Here is an 18,553-nt window from a genome sequence, read left to right on the forward strand (position 1 = left end):
GCTTTCAACTTTAATACTTCTTTGTTGAGGCCATACTTTGATGGGGGCTTAAAATATTTCTCCTCCTCTCTTTAATTTCAGTTGTTCCATTTCAGCTTACATTAGGGTAGCCTTCTAATATCAATTCTCCTCTCAAGCTCCAGTTAAATTGAGATGAGCTTAGGATCAATGCAAGTTGGGCTTTGTTGGTTGTGAACCTGTCTTGCCATTGGATGCCAAGACCTGAAAGTGATACTGAAGGAATTGTTCAATGGCTGTGGCATATGTGGTAGGCCCCTGTCTCACAATTATACAGAAAAGTGTCAAAATATTGATGAATTTTTCAGGGAAACCAGATTTATTACATATGTGGTGGCCACAAAATTTTCTGATAGCATCTAATGTTTTGATAAGGTCTCTGAAAAGTGTGTAGAGGTCTTGGCTTGGTCTGAAGCCTCATTATGATTTCAGGAGGTGCTGGGTGCCACTAGCATTTCTCATGGACCCCCACAGTCACCAGGCTTAGGAGCAACTGAGTTAAACGGTGGCAGAGGAGGAAGTAAACACCCTAACACAAGTTCAGCTCTATCTTCCCCTCTCTCCTTCTCCCCTTCATTCGCTGGGTACAATATGTGCCCATTTTACCAAATTCCCCTGCCCCTTCTCCTCCTACCCTACCCAGCTTCTCCTCCTAGTGCTAAAGTGGCAGAGAATTTCCTTTAATCAGCTCTGTGGCCCAGAAAGTGCCCTCCCACCTCCCTCCTTCCTTCTCAGGTTGGCCCTTTCTGGGGGTTGTGGGGGGAATAGGGGAGTCAAAAGTGAAGGGGGAGTCATGGCGGGTAGAGGGAGCTTAGGAGTAAGGGGACAGGGGACTGTCAGGAGTAAAAGCAGGGACAGGGGAAGAACCAGCTGAAAAGCTGCTGAGTGCAGACAGCATTCAGGATGGGTGTATTCACTTCCCTCCCGCTGAAGTGATCGGCGGAAATGCCCTCCTGGGCAGGGCGGGTCCAGGAATTACCAGCCAGGGCCATAGAATCCAGAAACTAGGGTCTCACAGGGGCTTCAAGGCAAGGGTCCAGCTTCATGGCTTTCAGGCCCTACCTGAGGTTCCCAGGCAGGTCGCCTGTGGCTGAGGTCTTCTTGTCGGGGGGAGAGACATGACAGAACGGGACAGACTTCCTCCCCCTGCCTGCCTCCTCCCCTCCTGGCTCTGGAACTATTTGAAGCAGAGAAGTAGGGAGAGAAGGAAAAGCAACAGGGGATACATGGAATCTTCAGTCAGGTACAACCCTGCCCTCATCCCGGGCAGATCAAGGTGATGATTCCCCATTTAGAGTAGTGTGAATCTGAACCCCAGAACACATCAGGGCCTTTCCACCCTACAAGGCTGTGTTTATGGGGCCAGAGCCTGGCAGAGGTCTCTGGGTTTGCTGCTTGATGCTGACTCCTTCCCTGCAATCTCCCTTTTTCACCCCTATTCTTTTGTTCCCTTCATTTCTTCCCTTTCCCCGTTTCCCATCTCTTCCAACAGTCACAGCTGTTATGAAGCAGGCAAGCAGCATAATGATGTCATCACTCCACACCATGACAGAATAATACCACATGTTAGGCGGGGGCCAGATTACATGACTCTGTGCACCAATAGCTCAAAGGATTCCTTATTCTGGTTCATCTGTAGAAAAAGATGGCTGACACCTGCTGTACTGTATTATTCCCCAAAACTCACTCCAGAGTTTTGCACAGCGTAAAGTGCTCAACAAATATCACTGACTGAAGGAAAATGACAGGAGGGCTCAGCAGGTGTGCACTGTGCTCAGATACTGTGTCACTTTTCATGACCTTGCCTAAGGTGGTGATTAAACAGCTGAGGCAAGTGCCAAATCGCCAAATGTTGAGTAAGGTTTTCTATACCTTGAAGGACCCCAGCTTCAACAGTAAAAGGGGTGTTCAGGAGAATACTGAAAACATAGTGGCTACTTCTTCAGGATTCTCTACTTGCATGTGATGAGACTGGAGCAATCCTCATTCCTCAGAGGAGCTGCGATGATGTTTAAGGAGCCATATAGCTTCTTTTGTAATGCAGACATGCTAGGCTTGGTGGAAGCCTGCATAGCCTTGGCAATCGCCCAAGAATGTGCCCATCCCTCACTGACTTGCCCATCATGACATAGGTGTTGATAAGCCTCTCTGGTCAGGGACACAAGGTGCCTTGAGGCACTGCTGATGCATCTGTTATCTGATTGAATGGATTCCTGCATCCATTAGCTTTTCTGCAGAGGCTGCAGTTGATGGCAGGACTGCAAACTGAACTATTTTAAACATCTTTTTCAGACCTGTTACTATGTTCTAGTGCAGCATTTCCACAATCCATGTAGTGCACTTTTAGTCCCAAAGTTATCCTTTAAAAACAACATATGCTGTCTCCCTACAGCAATCACTTTCCCCTACCACTGAAATAAAGCCACCCCTAGGATGGTACAACTGAATCTTTAGAAAACAATTCTATACAGAAAGCAGATGATACTAAAATCAACTGTAATGCAAGGGAAAGAGAGAAGCACAGTGTAATTATTCAAGGTGGCACGTTACCAGGACACCAGAATCAGAGCTTTCGCCAATGTGCAGAGTTTCAAAAGGCTCTTCAGTGACCACTCACGTTCAAGACTGCTCTTTTAGAGTTCACCTGAGCAGCTTCTGACACTAAACTGAACCACTGTTACGATTTATTAGACTAGATGAAATCTAACAGCCCTTCCTAGTTTTTAATAGAAGGCCTGCATCTAAGGTGGATCTGGCAAATCTCAGTTTGAGCATTAACCCTCTTCCGTGATAATAAAACATAGCACGGAGGCAGGTCTAGCAGATGCCTTGTGCAGTTCTAGAGCTGTACATAAAAATCTGCTGAAAACCTAGTTTTCCACTCTAAAAGACTTGGGAGCAAGACAAGCCACTCACTTTCTATATTGATCCATTATTATAAACCTAACATTTTTAAATCATTCTTCTGAACAATATGATGCTTGCCAAATAGGACAGGTGCCAGGAAGAGTAATTTCTCAGGGCTACAGATGCAACTGTTGGCCCGATAAAGTAATTGATACTCTTCTCATTAGTCAAGCCAGAAGCTCTCTGGAAGATAGTTATCTATAACAATGCATCTCTAGGATGAAAGAAAGCTCCAGCATGCTTTTTGCTGAGCATAAGAGAAACACTTATGGTACATGTCTTGCCTTAGAACTGTTGGGTTATTTTTCTGATGAACACAGGTCTAACATGAAATGAAACATTTAAAAGAAAAACAAATATGTGTATGCACTCCCTAAAAAGAATCCATTTTAGAGGCAGCTTACCCAAGCAGGGCTTTATCTGTTTCAAACGACATTTTAAAACAATGGATTCAAGGACTGCTACATTAGATTCTGCTTTCTGATTGGTCCAAGCACTTCACTACCTTAATTTATTTCTGCTACAACTGTTCTAAAGAGTGAGGCAGAGCCATGAAGGAAGAGAAAAACAGATCACAGATTTGTCAGTTCCAAAGCTTCTAAAATGATCACTGAAAATCCTCAAACATTGCTGGCTTTCAAAAGAGTTGTGGAAAAGAAAGAACAATTTATTAGAGAGAGAAATGGCCACTCTTGTTTTCCCAGGACCATATTGCAGCCATTTCTGGCTATGATGGCAATTGTGACTTGACAGAAGACTCGGTTTGTGATGCGGCCAAAAGGCTAGCACCACAAGTCTTACAAGAGTTCCCATTTGACTATTTTACCAATTCTTCTTAGGAGCCAGAATATCAAGCTCTGCAAATGGTCTCATCTCATCAGACAATAATAATCAATAGAAATCTCAACATGCTGGGTGAAGATAGCTGGGCATCGTCTCTCCATCACGAACATTTTACAAAGGCTTTGGAAAATGGCCTTGCCAGAGAACTAATGCACTAATCTGGACATGCTAAAGGGAAAATAAAAACAAGTTGGCAGAAGGACGACCCTTCTGCACATCAGTGGCCTTACAGGTGTTAGGGAAGGAAGGATGCAATCTGCTGGATTTTAAACAGACAACTGTAACAGAAAGTTATACCTTAGCAGCAGAAAGATTTCAACAAAACAACCAGCTGGCAAGGCAGAACATTGGGACCTCATTTAGGGCTGGATTTGATGAGCACTTCACCCTCTTTTCTATTGCATCAATAAAGCCTACCTGTGTTCATTTCATTTTCCCATAGGCAGGTGCAGCCTTTGACAGTCCTCGGAAGTATATATTGATTGAGGCTAATATTTTATTTCTCCTACTCCTTTTCTCTCTGCCCAACATTTACAAATAAAGATAAGTAGCAAACTGTGCACAGTGAAATAGTTTTTTCAAAGATAATTTTAAAATAAGGAGCATAGTACAAGAAGAGGAGAGTTAAATGACATTCCCAATTCTGCAGAGCAATTTTTGATAAAGTGACACATTACAGAGGAGGAAACCCACTCAAAGTGAAGAAAATTGGATGATACTGGGAAACAGAATGAATTTAAAAGGTAGGAAACATAAATTTCCCAGAACTCCATGCAGTGCAAATCTCAAGATAAGAAAAAAGAAACAAACACCTAAGGTCTTTTAACTTCACTAATTTTGGGAAACTAAAGCTAAACTATAATAAAGAACATTAACACCAAGGAAATCATTTCATTTCTCCAAAGATACCGGCTGGGCCTACAAAATACATAGCTTGCAAAATACCAAAATGGCATAACATGATTACAGAAGGAAATTATAGTCATCCATAATAAAAGTCCTTTTTAGTGGAGGCACACAATTTTCTAAAAGCTTTTTGGACACCATAAGGAATTGGTTTAATCAGCTAGTTCTTAAGTAACAAAATGAAGGGGGAAAAATGCATAAAGAGAGTACTTACTGCATTCATAGATCTGTTCCAGCTTATCCACAGAAGAAAGGGAGAAGAATTTGTAACCGGATTTACTACCAACAGCTAGGGACCTGGAAAAGAACCATCAAATTATTCTGAAAGGAATAACATGAAATTAAAATGCTGATTCCATGCAGGCTGACATAGCTGACTTCAAAAGGTGGCTCCCTGTATTCAGTTTGCACAAGTAACCAACATTATTTATCAAAAATTAAAACAGCAAAATATTAATACCCTGAAAGTATCTACTCTTCTCAGGGCCAGTGGCAAAGATAAAAGAGAATGAAGAGGAGGTGGGGCAAGAAAATGAATGCATATTTACAAAAAAGTGTGAACAATCAAGATACATATATTATATATAAAGCATATATAATATAAATTATATATATACTATATATATGCATATACATAGATAGATTGACAGATACAAGAAGATGAAAAAGGCCTGCAAGAATGGCTACATGGAGTGTAAAGTGACATAATGGAAAAAAGGGCTTCTCTGAGGATAACTTAGTGCTTCATTTCAACTACAAAGCCAAAGTTAAGTGCTACATGATGATTTTCCCACCCTTTCTGGACCCTGACCTGGCTTATCAGAATACAGAAAAGTCTCTTTAAATAGAACTCAAAGGGACAAACAAACTCTACCTGACTTTTGAAAGTCCTTACCACTGGCTGAAATTATTCCACTTTGTCACAGACTTATATTCAAACCCACCCTGCCAGTACAGCCTCACCAGCCCATTCAGGCAGCAAAGCCCTCATTACCCTGTGTGAAGTGGAGAGATGGGACAGTAGGGTAAGCCTCTGGAGGCTCAGTGTCTTGGGAGCTTTCAGGCTAAGTCTGTTGCCTGTTTTTGTGAACTCCAGCTCTGACTTTATGACAGGTATAAAGAAAAACATTAATCTTTAGTTACTATTAATCTACAAATGTTGTTTCTTTTTGTTTTTCTAATAAAAAAATCCTTTCAGCATAATGAACCTAATTTTTTAAAAGTTGTATTTGGGGTAGTCTAGGTAAATTAATGACTGCAGACTAAACTGGTGTTCTGAATAGATTACTCCATTGGTAAGCAAGGATGAGTCAGTTGGTACTATTTATCTGTTTCACCAAGTCTTTTTACATTGTGAATCGATCAGTTGAGCAGGATAGAGATAAAATGGTTCAAAAAGCTTGGAATCAGAACGTAAAGGACCAATTTGACAGTACTGCGCCTGCTCCAAACAACCTGTACTTCAACCCATACAGAGAAACTGCCTAGCAAGGGATATCACTGATTCCAAAACAGAGCTTTCTTTGAGCAGATTCTACACTCCAAGACATAACAATAAAGGAAAAGGAAAGAAAACAAGAACAGGGAAGGAGTTTGTGTGTAAAAAGAGGGGAGGAGTGACAGAATAAAGAAGGAACAAGTGAAATACAATACAAATTGTCATCACAAAAACTGAGATCTGAGATGTGCCACTGGCCTGCCTTATGACCTTGGGCAAGGAATGTAATCTCTCTGTGTCTCAATTTCCTCATCTGTAAAATGGGGATAAGATAATTGCTCTACCTACCTCTTACACTGTGAGGCCTGTGTGGGACAAAGAACATGTCTGATCTATTTACAGTACTGTAAGTCATTAGGATTGAAGTTATGGTCATCAACTCAGCTACACTGGTTGGGACATATGAGAAGAATGAGTGACTGCAGGATATCCAAACAACTGCTGTATGGAAAGCTGAACTTGGGAAACAGAAAGCAGGGAGAATAGAGGAAACAACATTATAACGACATAATGAAATAAAGCCGTAGGCAAAGCTGCATCCCAGATGAAAACTAGGGGTCAACTGCCTATGACCAACTGGCATGGGATACTGCTATCATGAAAGGAGTGTCGCAAAAGCTTTGTAAACAGTGAGAAATGGGGGGGGGGGGGGGGGGAACGGGACCTCGTGATAAAAACATCAAACATGACAAGACAACATGGGATCATTTTTTGTGTACACAATGTGGCCAGAACTGAAGGTCCTAAATTGGTCTTTTCAGTCATGCATGCACTTATAGGTGAAGTTTACCATCAATGTCAGCTTTTTCAAATACTATGGACAAACAGAAGCAGCAAGGTCTAGTGGATAGAGCACTGGTCTGGGAGTCCGAAGAACCTTGGTTCTAATCCTAGCTCTGCCACTCCTCCGCTGTGTGACCTTGGGCAAGTCTTTAACTTCTCTGTGCCTCAGTTACCTCTTCTGTAAAATGGGTGTTAAAACTAAGCCCCATGGAGGACATGGATTATGTCCAATTTGATTAGCTTGTATCTACCCTAGTGTTTAGTGCAGTGCCTGGAACATAGCGAGTGCTTAACAAATCCCATAAATATATATTATGTGTGTATATATATATATATATGTAAATTTTGCTTGTATCTAGCATAGTGCTTGTCACATAGTAAATGTTTTATAAATAGCAGTACTATATTGCTATATACTGCTGTAGTAATAGCAGTTATTACTAAACAGCAAACAAGCTATTTGGTATGAGAATGATGAGGAATGATGGATGTTTCATGGAATACTGCATACTACAAACACACACATATATATGTACACATATAAACATATATATAGTTGTCATTTGTATAACATAAAAATAACATGTTTCTAATGTGGAAGTGTGCGTGTGTGTGTGTTCTCTGTCTCCCCCTTTTAGACTGTGAGCCCACTGTTGGGTAGGGACTGTCTCTATATATTGCCAATTTGTACTTCCCAAGCGCTTAGTACAGTGCTCTGCACATAGTAAGCGCTCAATAAATACGATTGATGATGATGAAAAGACCAATGAGAGACCCACAGTACCAGTTGCATCACGCACAAACAAAAGTTGACCTCTGTTGTACTGTCACAGTTGTTCCTGCAGAGTCTGATGCTGTTTTCACTTTTGCCTCCTTATTTCATGATTCAAACGAAGTCTCGGCTCCAAAAGAGGAACTCCTTTCCAGATTTCAGTGAGCCATGCTGATCTATCTGTAGCAATTGATTCCCAGTTTTCAGCTGGGATTTAGTGTTATCTGAAGATGTGTTTTTACCAGGTCCTTAAACTGTTTCATCTGGCCTTTTCACTTTCATTTTCCCAATTTCAAATGGGTCAGTGTGCTGTCAGTTCTCTGCCTAGGAAACAGAATTATGTGACAGTGTTTAGCTCTGTGTTAATATAGATTTCTGATTGTGCATCTGACTTCCCTAGTGCAGGATGATATACATCACTTTTTTTCCAAGCTTATTGTTGGTCCGTACTGCCTGACTGAATCCAAGTAAATAGGGTTCGTATTGTTTCCATGACATTAAAACTTTTGCCCCAAATTTTACCTGTTGGGCAAACCTAGTTTTTCTTATTATGCTTGTAAATAGTCTATTAATTACTACTACAATATGAGTTGCTCTACTGCTCCACCTGTCTACATGTTTTGTTTTGTTGTCTGTCTCCCCCTTCTAGACTGCGAGCCCATTGTTGGTTAGGGACCGTTGCTATATGTTGCCAACTTGTACTTCCCAAATGCTTAGTACAGTGCTCTGCACACAGTAAGCGCTCAATAAATATGACTGACTGACTGAATGAATGAATAAATGAACTCTTTAGAAAACAAAACTCTAAATTATGACCCCCAGTTCGTAGAAGGGGAGAAATCCCAATAATCATAGACTGAGAAATGCAGGGAAGGGTATAGACACCCCCTCTAAAATTAAGCTAAAGGCTGAGCTTTTTCAAGTCCAATATTTCTTCCTACGCCTAGAAAATGCCTTTAAATATTTTAAAAGTTAAATTACATATGTACTTTTAATGTTTGGCCTGTTCAAAAGGTGGTTAAAAAGATGCAAGACTCTCCATATACCTTCATCCTGATCTTCAAAACACTTTGCCATTCCTGTCCTAAATCAATGTAATCATGTCAACTGTTATCCTGGTAAAGTCACGAGAGACAAGGACAATGTATCCCACTAAACCGTTACTCTGAGTTCCATGACTTTTGAATTTCCTTCTACTACTATTATCTCCTATTGATTCTTGGAAGAGACTATGAAGGAAGACACTCAAAACTTTTGAGACAGAATTGGCAGACACCTCTCCTACCCACAACTGGCTTACAGTCCATTCATTCAATCGTATTTATGAAGTACTTAGTGTGCAGAGTACTGTATTTAGCGCTTGGGAAAGTACAAAGGGGGGTAGACATATTAATGTAAATCAATTACAGATATGTATATTAGTGCTTTGGGGCTGAAGGTGGGGTGAATATCAAATGCTTTAAAGGGACCAATCCAAGTGCATAGGGGACACAGAAGAGGAGGTGAACTGGGGAAAAGAGGGCTTATTTGGGGAAGGCCTCAGAAGGGAAGTCTCAAATCTCATAAGTAAAATTCTCAGGATGGTTTTTCATATATGACTTACTAAAGACTCTTTACAAGAGGAAATTTCCAAAGAGGGAAATGAAAAATTAATACATATAGGAAAACTCAGAAAGCAGAACCACCTCGAGGGCTTCTACTAGATGACTTTTAGAGCACTAATTTAAACTTGGACTACTAAGTACTGTACCCAAGAGACTGGAATCTAGTTCTAACTTACAAAAGACAGTGAGTCCAAGTTCTGCTTCCATTATTCCTCAACTGCTCAAAACGTCTTCCCTTCATTTTTCTCATCAGTTGAAAAAATGTATAGAGCAAATTTATTTTTAGTCTCATTCTGAAAACCATAAAAAGGTGTAATGGAAATAGCCTGGGAAGTTCGGTTGAGAAATAAATGTTAACAGCAGCAGCGTGGCTCAGTGGAAAGAGCCTGGGTTTGAGAGTCAGAGGTCATAGGCTCTAATCCCGGCTCCGCCGCTAGTCAGCTGTGTGACCTTGGGTGAGTCACTTGACTTCTCTACACCTCAGTTACCTCATCTGTAAAATGGGGATTAAGACTGTGAGCCCCACGTGGGACAACTTGATAATCTTGTATCCTCCCCAGAGTTTAGAACAGTGTTTTACACATAGTAAGCACTTAATAAATGTCATTAAAAACAACTTCAGAAAAGTCTCTCCTCCCATTTCCTTTACTTCTAATTTTCTTATTTATCAACAAGAACATCGCTAATTCTGTTGACAACTGTGCTTGTACGCAATGTTAAGATAAATGCATCCCATGTTCTCATTTCCAGTAGTCAGATTTTGTTTATCATATTCATGGATACATCCCTGACATCCATAAGAGTTGGAAGCAGCACTTATCTACATATCTTTAAACTGCTGCTTTCCCCTACCATAATTAATTTTAGTGTGTCTGTCTCTGCTAGACTGCAAGCTTGTAATGTAAGAATCATTTCTGCTAACTCTACTGTACTCCAAGATCTTAACATACTGCTTTGCACAGAGTAAATGCTTAATACTGATTAACATATTCAATGGCAAATTTAATCTCCCAAAATTTAAGTTTATATTTGGTGAATATTTTGCTGTTTGTTGGTACATCAAACTGGTCTCAAAGCAAATACTGGTCTCAGGATTTCAAATCTATACTTCAAAACTTGGGTCAGAGCACAGAACAATACTCAGTTCTTAATGAAATACTCCTATGCCAATAGGGTTTAGACCTTTTCTACTGATCCAGTTGAAAACAGCAAAAATGAAAGCAGCACAAGTCCATTTACAATTTTGGCAGATGTTCAGCAACACAGAAGAAGAAAAACAAAATGATTCAGACTCTTGAGGGTAGGAATTATAAAGAAATAATTACCCAGATTCTGATTACAAAACTAGTATGGAAAGAAAAAAGAAAAAGGTAGAAGTGATGGAGGTTATGAACAGTTCTTCCTTATTTTAAAATCCCACAAGATCTAATGCTAGAATATTGAAAAATATGGCTTAAATCCATTGCTAGCATAGACCAAATGAAATGGGCCCTGAACAAGTTTCCCAAACTGGAGAGAGTACATGAATATATAATAAATATGAGTGACTGAGATGAACTCTACACAGATAAATATTCCCTGACCTTAGAAAAGATCTGATCTTTTCCTAGAAATTACAGGACTACAAAGCTATTTCCTTGAAAGAGACTTAAGGTCTTTCCACAGCCAGCTATTTTTGGATACCCCTTTCAACTAAATGAATTATACAAACCAGTTTCAAGACACAAACCCTAAAGCAAAGAAATTCAGGGGTAACAATGAGTGACTACTTTCCATTTCTGACAACAACAGATGATTCTTTGGCATGGTAGAAGCACAAGAAATGGAATTTTTTTTAACACCTAACTTTTCTTAAAAAAGTATATGGCCTTGAAAGAACGAAAAAAGATGCAGGCCATGAAATTGGATAGCACACCTCTAGCAAACTTCAAGAAAAAGGAAAAAGAATGCCTTGTCACATGTATTTTCTTTGGAAATAAATGATGAAATTGGGGAAAAATGGGAAAAAAGATGCAGGCCATGAAATTGGATAGCACACCTCTAACAAACTTCAAGAAAAAGGAAAAAGAATGCTTTGTCACATGTATTTTCTTTGGAAATAAATGATAAAATTGGGGAAAAATAGTAGAAGAATCAGAATTTGCATTCTACCTCTTCAAAAGTGTCTGAATAATAATTATTATCATAAATGATAATAATTATTATTATTATGGTATTTAAGTGCTTACTACAGGCCAGGCACGGTTCTAAGTGCTGCAGCAGATACAAGATAATCAGGTTGGACACAGTTCCTGTCCCAGACATGGCTCACAGTCTTAATCCCCATTTTACAGATGGGGGAAACTGAGACATAGAGAAGTTAAGCGACTTTCCCAAGGTCAACTCAGCAGACAAGTGGCAGAGCCAGGATTAGAACCCATGACCTTCTGACTCCCAGGCCTGTGCTCTACTAGGCCATGCACTTCTAACACATAACATGTCAGTTAGCCAGGACATATGGTAATAATAATGGTCTGTGTTAAGTGCTTACTATGTGTACCAAGCACTGTTCAAAGCGCTGAACGTTTATGTGTTTCTCACTTGACTCATCGATGACTACAATTTTTACCTTCAGTAGGATTTGAAACATGCTGTTCCTCTGGTGGAATTTCTATTACTATTAACAATTTTATCCTCAAAGCTCAACTGAGACCTCACCTCCTCCAACAGGTCTTCCCTATTGCCCCATTTTTTATCCCAACTCCCATTTCAGCACTATAATTCCCACAACCCTGTAGACTTAGGTACATATTTTTATACACTGGAATGTGTCTTCTGTCTCCCTTGCTAGACTGTGAGTTTCTTTAGAGCTGGGATCATTTCTAACTTTTTTGTTCTCTCAAGCATTTAGTAGTGCTCTGCACAGAGCAGGCGTTCAATGAATACTACCAATTTCATCTGTATCCAATTGTCTAGTTTCCAAATTCCCTGTTCTGAAACACTACTTTCGATGTCCCTCTCGGCACCTAACTTCCCCTTTCTTAAAAATGTGCTTAAATAGCATTTCCGTAATTTCACAATTGCAGAAAGTGCATTACTTCCCAACTTCCAATAGTATCCAAAGAGAAATCCAGGAGCCAACTAATTTGAGGGGAAAATGAAAATTTAATTTTGAAATGTCTACTTTTCGGATTCCACTCATAGGGATAAACCCAACCCAATGACCAGCAATTACTCAAGATCCGGCCAAATGACACACTCCTCCTCCACCCTCACATCATTTCCTCTTACTCATTTGTTAAAATGACCCTCCTCCCTTCTCAGCTCCCTAACTCATCCTCCCTTCTTTGAAAGCCTCATCCCTTAACCATGCTCAGTAGAACCTGACAAGCTAACCTGCATAGATGCAAAAGAACATCATCCTTCCACAGTTTGGGTAGATTTTCCCTCCCACTCCTAACTGTGGATTTGTTTCATTAGACCTTTCCTCTCTCTTCAATCATCTCTGTGGCATCCTTTCAAGGAATTCCAATGCTCGCTTAAACCCACACTTCTCAGCGATCCCTCCATCATCCCTTTCTCTGGTTTTATCCCAAAGATAATAACTTCCCTCAAATCAAGGCCCAACGTTGGTTGCTTCTTGCCTTTTACATATCTGAAATGCAAAGTTGAAAATACAAGGAGGACTAAGTTCCTGGAAGGCTGGGATTGTGTCTACCAAATTCCCATGTGCTTCGTACAGTGAGTGCTCTTCATACATTAAGCCATCAAAAAATACCATCGATCACAAAGGAGGAAACATTCACGCACTGAGCTCCTCAATGTGTCAAACTGAGAAGCAATGTGGCCTAGTGGATAGAACACGGGCCTGGGGGTGAGAAGGCCCCGGGTTCTAATCCCTGCTCCACCACTTGTTTGCTGGGTGACCTTGGGCAAATTACTTAACTTCTCTGTCCTTCGGTTACCTCATCCGTAAAAAGGGGGTTAATACTGTGAGTCCCACGAGGGACATGAACTGTGTCCAACCTGATTAGCTTGCATCTACCCCCAGGGCTTAGTACAGTGCCTGGCACGTAGTGAACGCATCACAAATACCATGAGGAAACTCTCTGTGGTCCTCCCCAATTAGCTTGCATCTACCCCCAGGGCTTAATACAGTTCCTGGCACATACTGAGCGCATCACAAATACCATTAAAAAAACAAAACTGGCAGCTCCAATGAAAAGATGGAGCTAAACTGCATAGGAGGCAGGTACCACCAGCTTGTCGCACTGAGGAAACTCTTTGCCTTCCTCCCCATAAACACGTCACCTTCCCAGCCATTTAGGTAATCTCGCCCTCCAGGAGAGACGTGACTGTATCCATAAGGGAGGATCTTCATGACCTCTGGGGCACCTCTCCTTGCTCTTCCCCCGGCCACAGAAGCAGTGTGGCTCAGTGGAAAGAGCCCGGGCTTTGGAGTTGGAGGTTATGGATTCAAATCCAGGCTCCACCAACTGTCAGCTGGGTGACTTTGGGCAAGTCACTTAACTTCTCTGGGCCCCAGTTACCTCATCTGTAAAATGGGGATTAAAACTGTGAGCCCCCAGTGGGACAACCTGATCACCTTGTAACCTCCCCAGCGCTTAGAACAATGCTTTACACATAGTAAGCGCTTAACAAATATCATTATTATTATCCCCCCTCTGCACATAGTAAGCGCTCAATAAATACGATTGATGATGCACAATGTGGGGGGCAGGGTGTCCTCGGGGATGCAGAGGCTGAGGAGGGGTGGGAGGAAGAAGGGGCGACAAGGCAGCTAGCCCTCCCCTCCAAGCGCTGACGAGAGAAGCTTGGGAGTCAGAGGTCATGGGTTCTAATCCCGACTCCACCACTTCTCAGCTGTGTGACTTTGGGCAAGTCACTTCACTTCTCTGGGCCTCAGTTCCCTCATCTGAAAAATGGGCATTAAGACCATGAGCCCCACGTGGGACAACCTGATCACCCTGGACCCTCCCCAGCGCTTAGAACAGTGCTTTGCATATGGTAAGCGCTTAATAAATGCCATTAGTATTATTATTAATCCCAGCTCTGCCAATTGTCAGCTGTATGACTTTGGGCAAGTCACTTAACTTCTCTGGGCCTCAGTTATCTCATTTGGAATATGGGGGTGAAGACTGTGAGCCCCATGGGGGACAACCTGATCTCCTTGGCTCCTCCCCAGCGCTTAGAACAGTGCTTTGCACATAGTAAGCGCTTAATAAATTCATTATTGTTATTATTAATCCCAGCTCTGCCAACTGTCAGCTGTGTGACTTTGGGCAAGTCACAACTTCTCTGGGCCTCAGTTATATCACCTGGAAAATGGGGGTGAAGACTGTGAGCCCCACGGGGGACAACCTGATTACCTTGGGTCCTCCCCAGCGCTTAGAACAGTGCTTTGCACGTAGTAAGTGCTTAGTAAATGCCATTATTATTACTGTTATTATTAATCCTGGCTCCGCCAATTGTCAGCTGTGTGACTTTGGGCAAGTCACTTAACTTCTCCGGGCCTCAGCTATTTCATCTGGAAATGGGGATGAAGACTGTGAGCCCCACGGGGGACAACCTGATCACCTTGGGCCCTCCCCAACGCTTAGAACAGCGCTTTGCACATAGTAAGCACTTAATAAATGCCATTATTATTATTATTATTGTTATTATTAATCCCAGCTCCACCAATTGTCAGCTGTTTGACTTTGGGCAAGTCACTGAACTTCTCTGGGCCTCAGTTACCTCATCTGGAAAATGGGGATGAAGACTGTGAGCCCCACGTGGGACAACCTGATCACCTTGGGCTCTCCCAAGCGCTTAGAACAGTGCTTTGCACTTAGTAAGCGCTTAGTAAATGCCATTATTATTACTGTTATTATTAATCCCAGCTCCGCCAATTGTCAGCTGTGTGACTTTGGGCAAGTCACTTAACTTCTCTGGGCCTCAGTTATTTCATCTGGAAATGGGGACCGTCTTCTTCTTCCGTCAGTCTTCTAGACTGTGAGCCCACTGTTGGGTAGGGACCGTCTCTATATGTTGCCAACTTGTACTTCCCAAGCGCTTAGTACAGTGCTCCGCACACAGTAAGTGCTCAATAAATACGATTGAATGAATGGGGATGAAGACGGTGAGCCCCAAGGGAGACAACCTGATTCATTCATTCATTCAATCATATTTACTGAGCGCTTACTGTGTGCAGAGCACTGTACTACGCACTTGGGAAGTACAAGTTGGCAACATATAGAGATGGTCCCTACCCAACAGTGGGCTCACAGTCTGGAAGGGGGAGACAGAGAACAAAACAAATTAACAAAATAAAATAAATAGAATATGTACAAGTAAAATAAATAGAGTAATAAATACGTACAAACATATATACAGGGGCTGTGCGGAAGGGAAGGAGGTAAGGCGGGGGGGGATGGAGATGGGGAGAGGACCTGACCACCTTGGGCCCTCCCCAGTGCTTAGAACAGTGCTTTAGTATGTGCTTATCAAATGCCATCATTATTATTATTAATCAATCAATCGTATTTATTGAGCACTTACTGTGTGCAGAGCACTGTACTAAGCACTTGGGAAGTACAAGTTGGCAACATATAGAGACAGTCCCTACCCAACAGTGGGCTCACAGTCTAGAAGGGGATAATCAATCAATCAATCGTATTTATTGAGCGCTTTCTGTGTGCAGAGCACTGTACTAAGTGCTTGGGAAGTAGAAGGTGGCAACATATAGAGAGAGTCCCTACCCAACAGTGGGCTCACAGTCTAGAAGGGGATAATCAATCAATCAATCGTATTTACTGAGCGCTTACTGTGTGCAGAGCACTGTACTAAGCGCTTGGGAAGTACAAGTTGGCAACATATAGAGACAGTCCCTACCCAACAGTGGGCTCACAGTCTAAAACGTGCTGTGGGGAAGGGAAAGAGGTAAGGCAGCGTTGAATCAATCAATCAATCATATTTATTGAGCGCTTACTGTGTGCAGAGTACTGTACTAAGCGCTTGGGAAGTACAAGTTGGCCTCCAACTTGAGGAGGTGAGCTCTCAGTAGGGCTTTGAAGGGAGGAAGAGAAGGGAGAGAGAAGGAGTGGAGGAGGAAGACAAGAAGGAGAAGGAGGAAAGAATGAGCAGGAGAAAGACAAGAAAGGCGAGAGAAGGACGAGAAGGAGGAAGAGAAGCTGGAGGCCAGGACGAAAATTGTACTGTCCTTTCCCAAGCGCTTAGTCCAGTGCTCTGCACACAGTAAGTGCTCAATAAGTACAACTGACAATGAATGAATGAGGTTGAAGCAGCATGGCTCAGTGGAAAGAGCCTGGGCTTTGGAGTCAGAGGCCGTGGGTTCAAATCCCGGTTCCGCCACTTGTGACTTTGGGCAATCCACTTTACTTCACTAAGCCTCAGTTCCCTCATCTGTAAAATGGGGATGAAGACTGTGAGCCCCTCGTGGGACAACCTGATTACCTTGTATCCACCCCAGCGGTTAGAACAGTGCTTTGCACATAGTAAGCGCTTAACAAATACCAACATTATTATTATTAAGGCGGGAGGGGGGGGATGGAGAGGGGGAGAGGACCTGATCGCCTTGGGCCCTCCCCAGCGCTTAGAACAGTGCTTTAGTAAGCGCTTATGAAATGCCCTCATTATTATTCATCATCATCATCATCATCATCATCAATCGTATTTATTGAGCGCTTACTATGTGTAGAGCACTGTACTAAGCGCTTGGGAAGTACAAATTGGCAACATATCGAGACAGTCCCTACCCAACAGTGGGCTCACAGTCTAAAAGGGGGAGACAGAGAACAAAACCAAACATACTAACAGAATAAAATAAAAAGAATAGATATGTACAAGTAAAACAAATAGAGTAATAAATATGTACAAACATATATACAGGTGCTGTGGGGAAGGGAAGGAGGTAAGATGGGGGGATGGAGAGGGGGAAGAGGAAGGAAGGGGCTCAGTCTGGGAAGGCCTCCTGGAGGAGGTGAGCTCTCAACAGGGCCTTGAAGGGAGGCCCCCTGAGGCGCAGGCCCTTCCCAGACTGAGCCCCTTCCTTCCACTCCCCCTCCATCTTACCTCCTTTTTTTTTGATGGTATTTATTAAGTAATTAATAGTAATATTATTACTATTCCTAGGGTGGCCCAGTCGGGTGCTCCCTGCTGCCTCTCCCGCGGGGTCCTGAGGGCTTCCCCCCCGGGGCTCCCGGCCTTCCTTACGTGTTGTCCTGGTTGAAGTTGGCGAAGAGGAGCTGGTTGGAACCGGCTTCCCCGCTCTGACTGGCGAGGTTCATGGCGGGGGGGGGGGGCCTGGCACCCAGGCCCGGGAGGGAAAAAGGGCTCAGGGGCGGCTCCGGGCCCGCTTCTCCTTCCTCTCCTTCGTCGTCTCCTTCGTCGTCTCCTCACCCGGGACCGAGGCCCGCCATCGCCGCCGCCTCATCCCTTCACGTCTCTTGTTTACGCCGCGGCCGCGCGCCTCTCAGGGCGCATGCGCCGCCCCGCCCCCTGAGGCGCAGGCCCTTCCCAGACTGAGCCCCTTCCTTCCTCTCCCCCCCATCTTACCTCCTTTTTTTTTTTTTTTTTCGATGGCATTTATTAAGCGCTTACTATGTGCCAAGCACTGTTCTAAGCGCTGGGGAAGTTACAAGGCGATCAGGTTGTCCCTCAGGGGGCTCACAGTCTTAATCCCCGTTTTACAGATGAGGGAACTGAGGCACAGAGAAGTGAAGTGCTTAGTACAGTGCTCTGCACATAGTAAGCGCTCAATAAATACGATTGATGATGATGAAGTGACTTTTTTTATAAGGGCATTTATTAAGCGCTTACTATGGGCAAAGCACTGTTCTAAGCGCTGGGGAAGTTACAAGGCGATCAGGTTGTCCCTCAGGGGGCTCACAGTCAATCCCCATTTTACAGATGAGGGAACTGAGGCACAGAAAAGTGAAGTGCTTAGTACAGTGCTCTGCACATAGCGCTCAATAAATACGATTGATGATGATGAAGTGACTTTTTTTTATAAGGGCATTTATTAAGCGCTTACTATGGGCAAAGCACTGTTCTAAGCGCTGGGGAAGTTACAAGGTGATCAGGTTGTCCCTCAGGGGACTCACAGTCTTAATCCCCATTTTACAGATGAGGGAACTGAGGCACAGAGAAGAGAAGTGACTTTTTTTTATAAGGGCATTTATTAAGCGCTTACTATGGGCAAAGCACTGTTCTAAGCGCTGG

General features: G+C 42.7%; 1 protein-coding gene across 1 annotated transcript in view; it reads right to left on the bottom strand.

Annotated features, from left to right (window-relative positions):
* Positions 1–17,782, bottom strand: part of WIPI2 (WD repeat domain, phosphoinositide interacting 2) — a 32,163-nt gene extending 14,381 nt beyond the window's left edge. Inside the window, exons 1-2 of the mRNA XM_038762496.1 lie at positions 17,546–17,782; positions 4,889–4,971 (exon numbers count right to left, since the gene is read on the bottom strand). Of these exons, the coding sequence (XP_038618424.1) occupies positions 4,889–4,971; positions 17,546–17,619 (157 nt within the window). The 5' untranslated portion in view covers positions 17,620–17,782. The remainder of the gene's footprint in view (positions 1–4,888; positions 4,972–17,545) is intronic.
* Between the last annotated feature and the right edge of the window lie 771 nt (positions 17,783–18,553).

The sequence above is a fragment of the Tachyglossus aculeatus genome, chromosome 21 (genome assembly GCF_015852505.1).
Source record: "Tachyglossus aculeatus isolate mTacAcu1 chromosome 21, mTacAcu1.pri, whole genome shotgun sequence".
Classification (NCBI taxonomy): domain Eukaryota; kingdom Metazoa; phylum Chordata; class Mammalia; order Monotremata; family Tachyglossidae; genus Tachyglossus; species Tachyglossus aculeatus.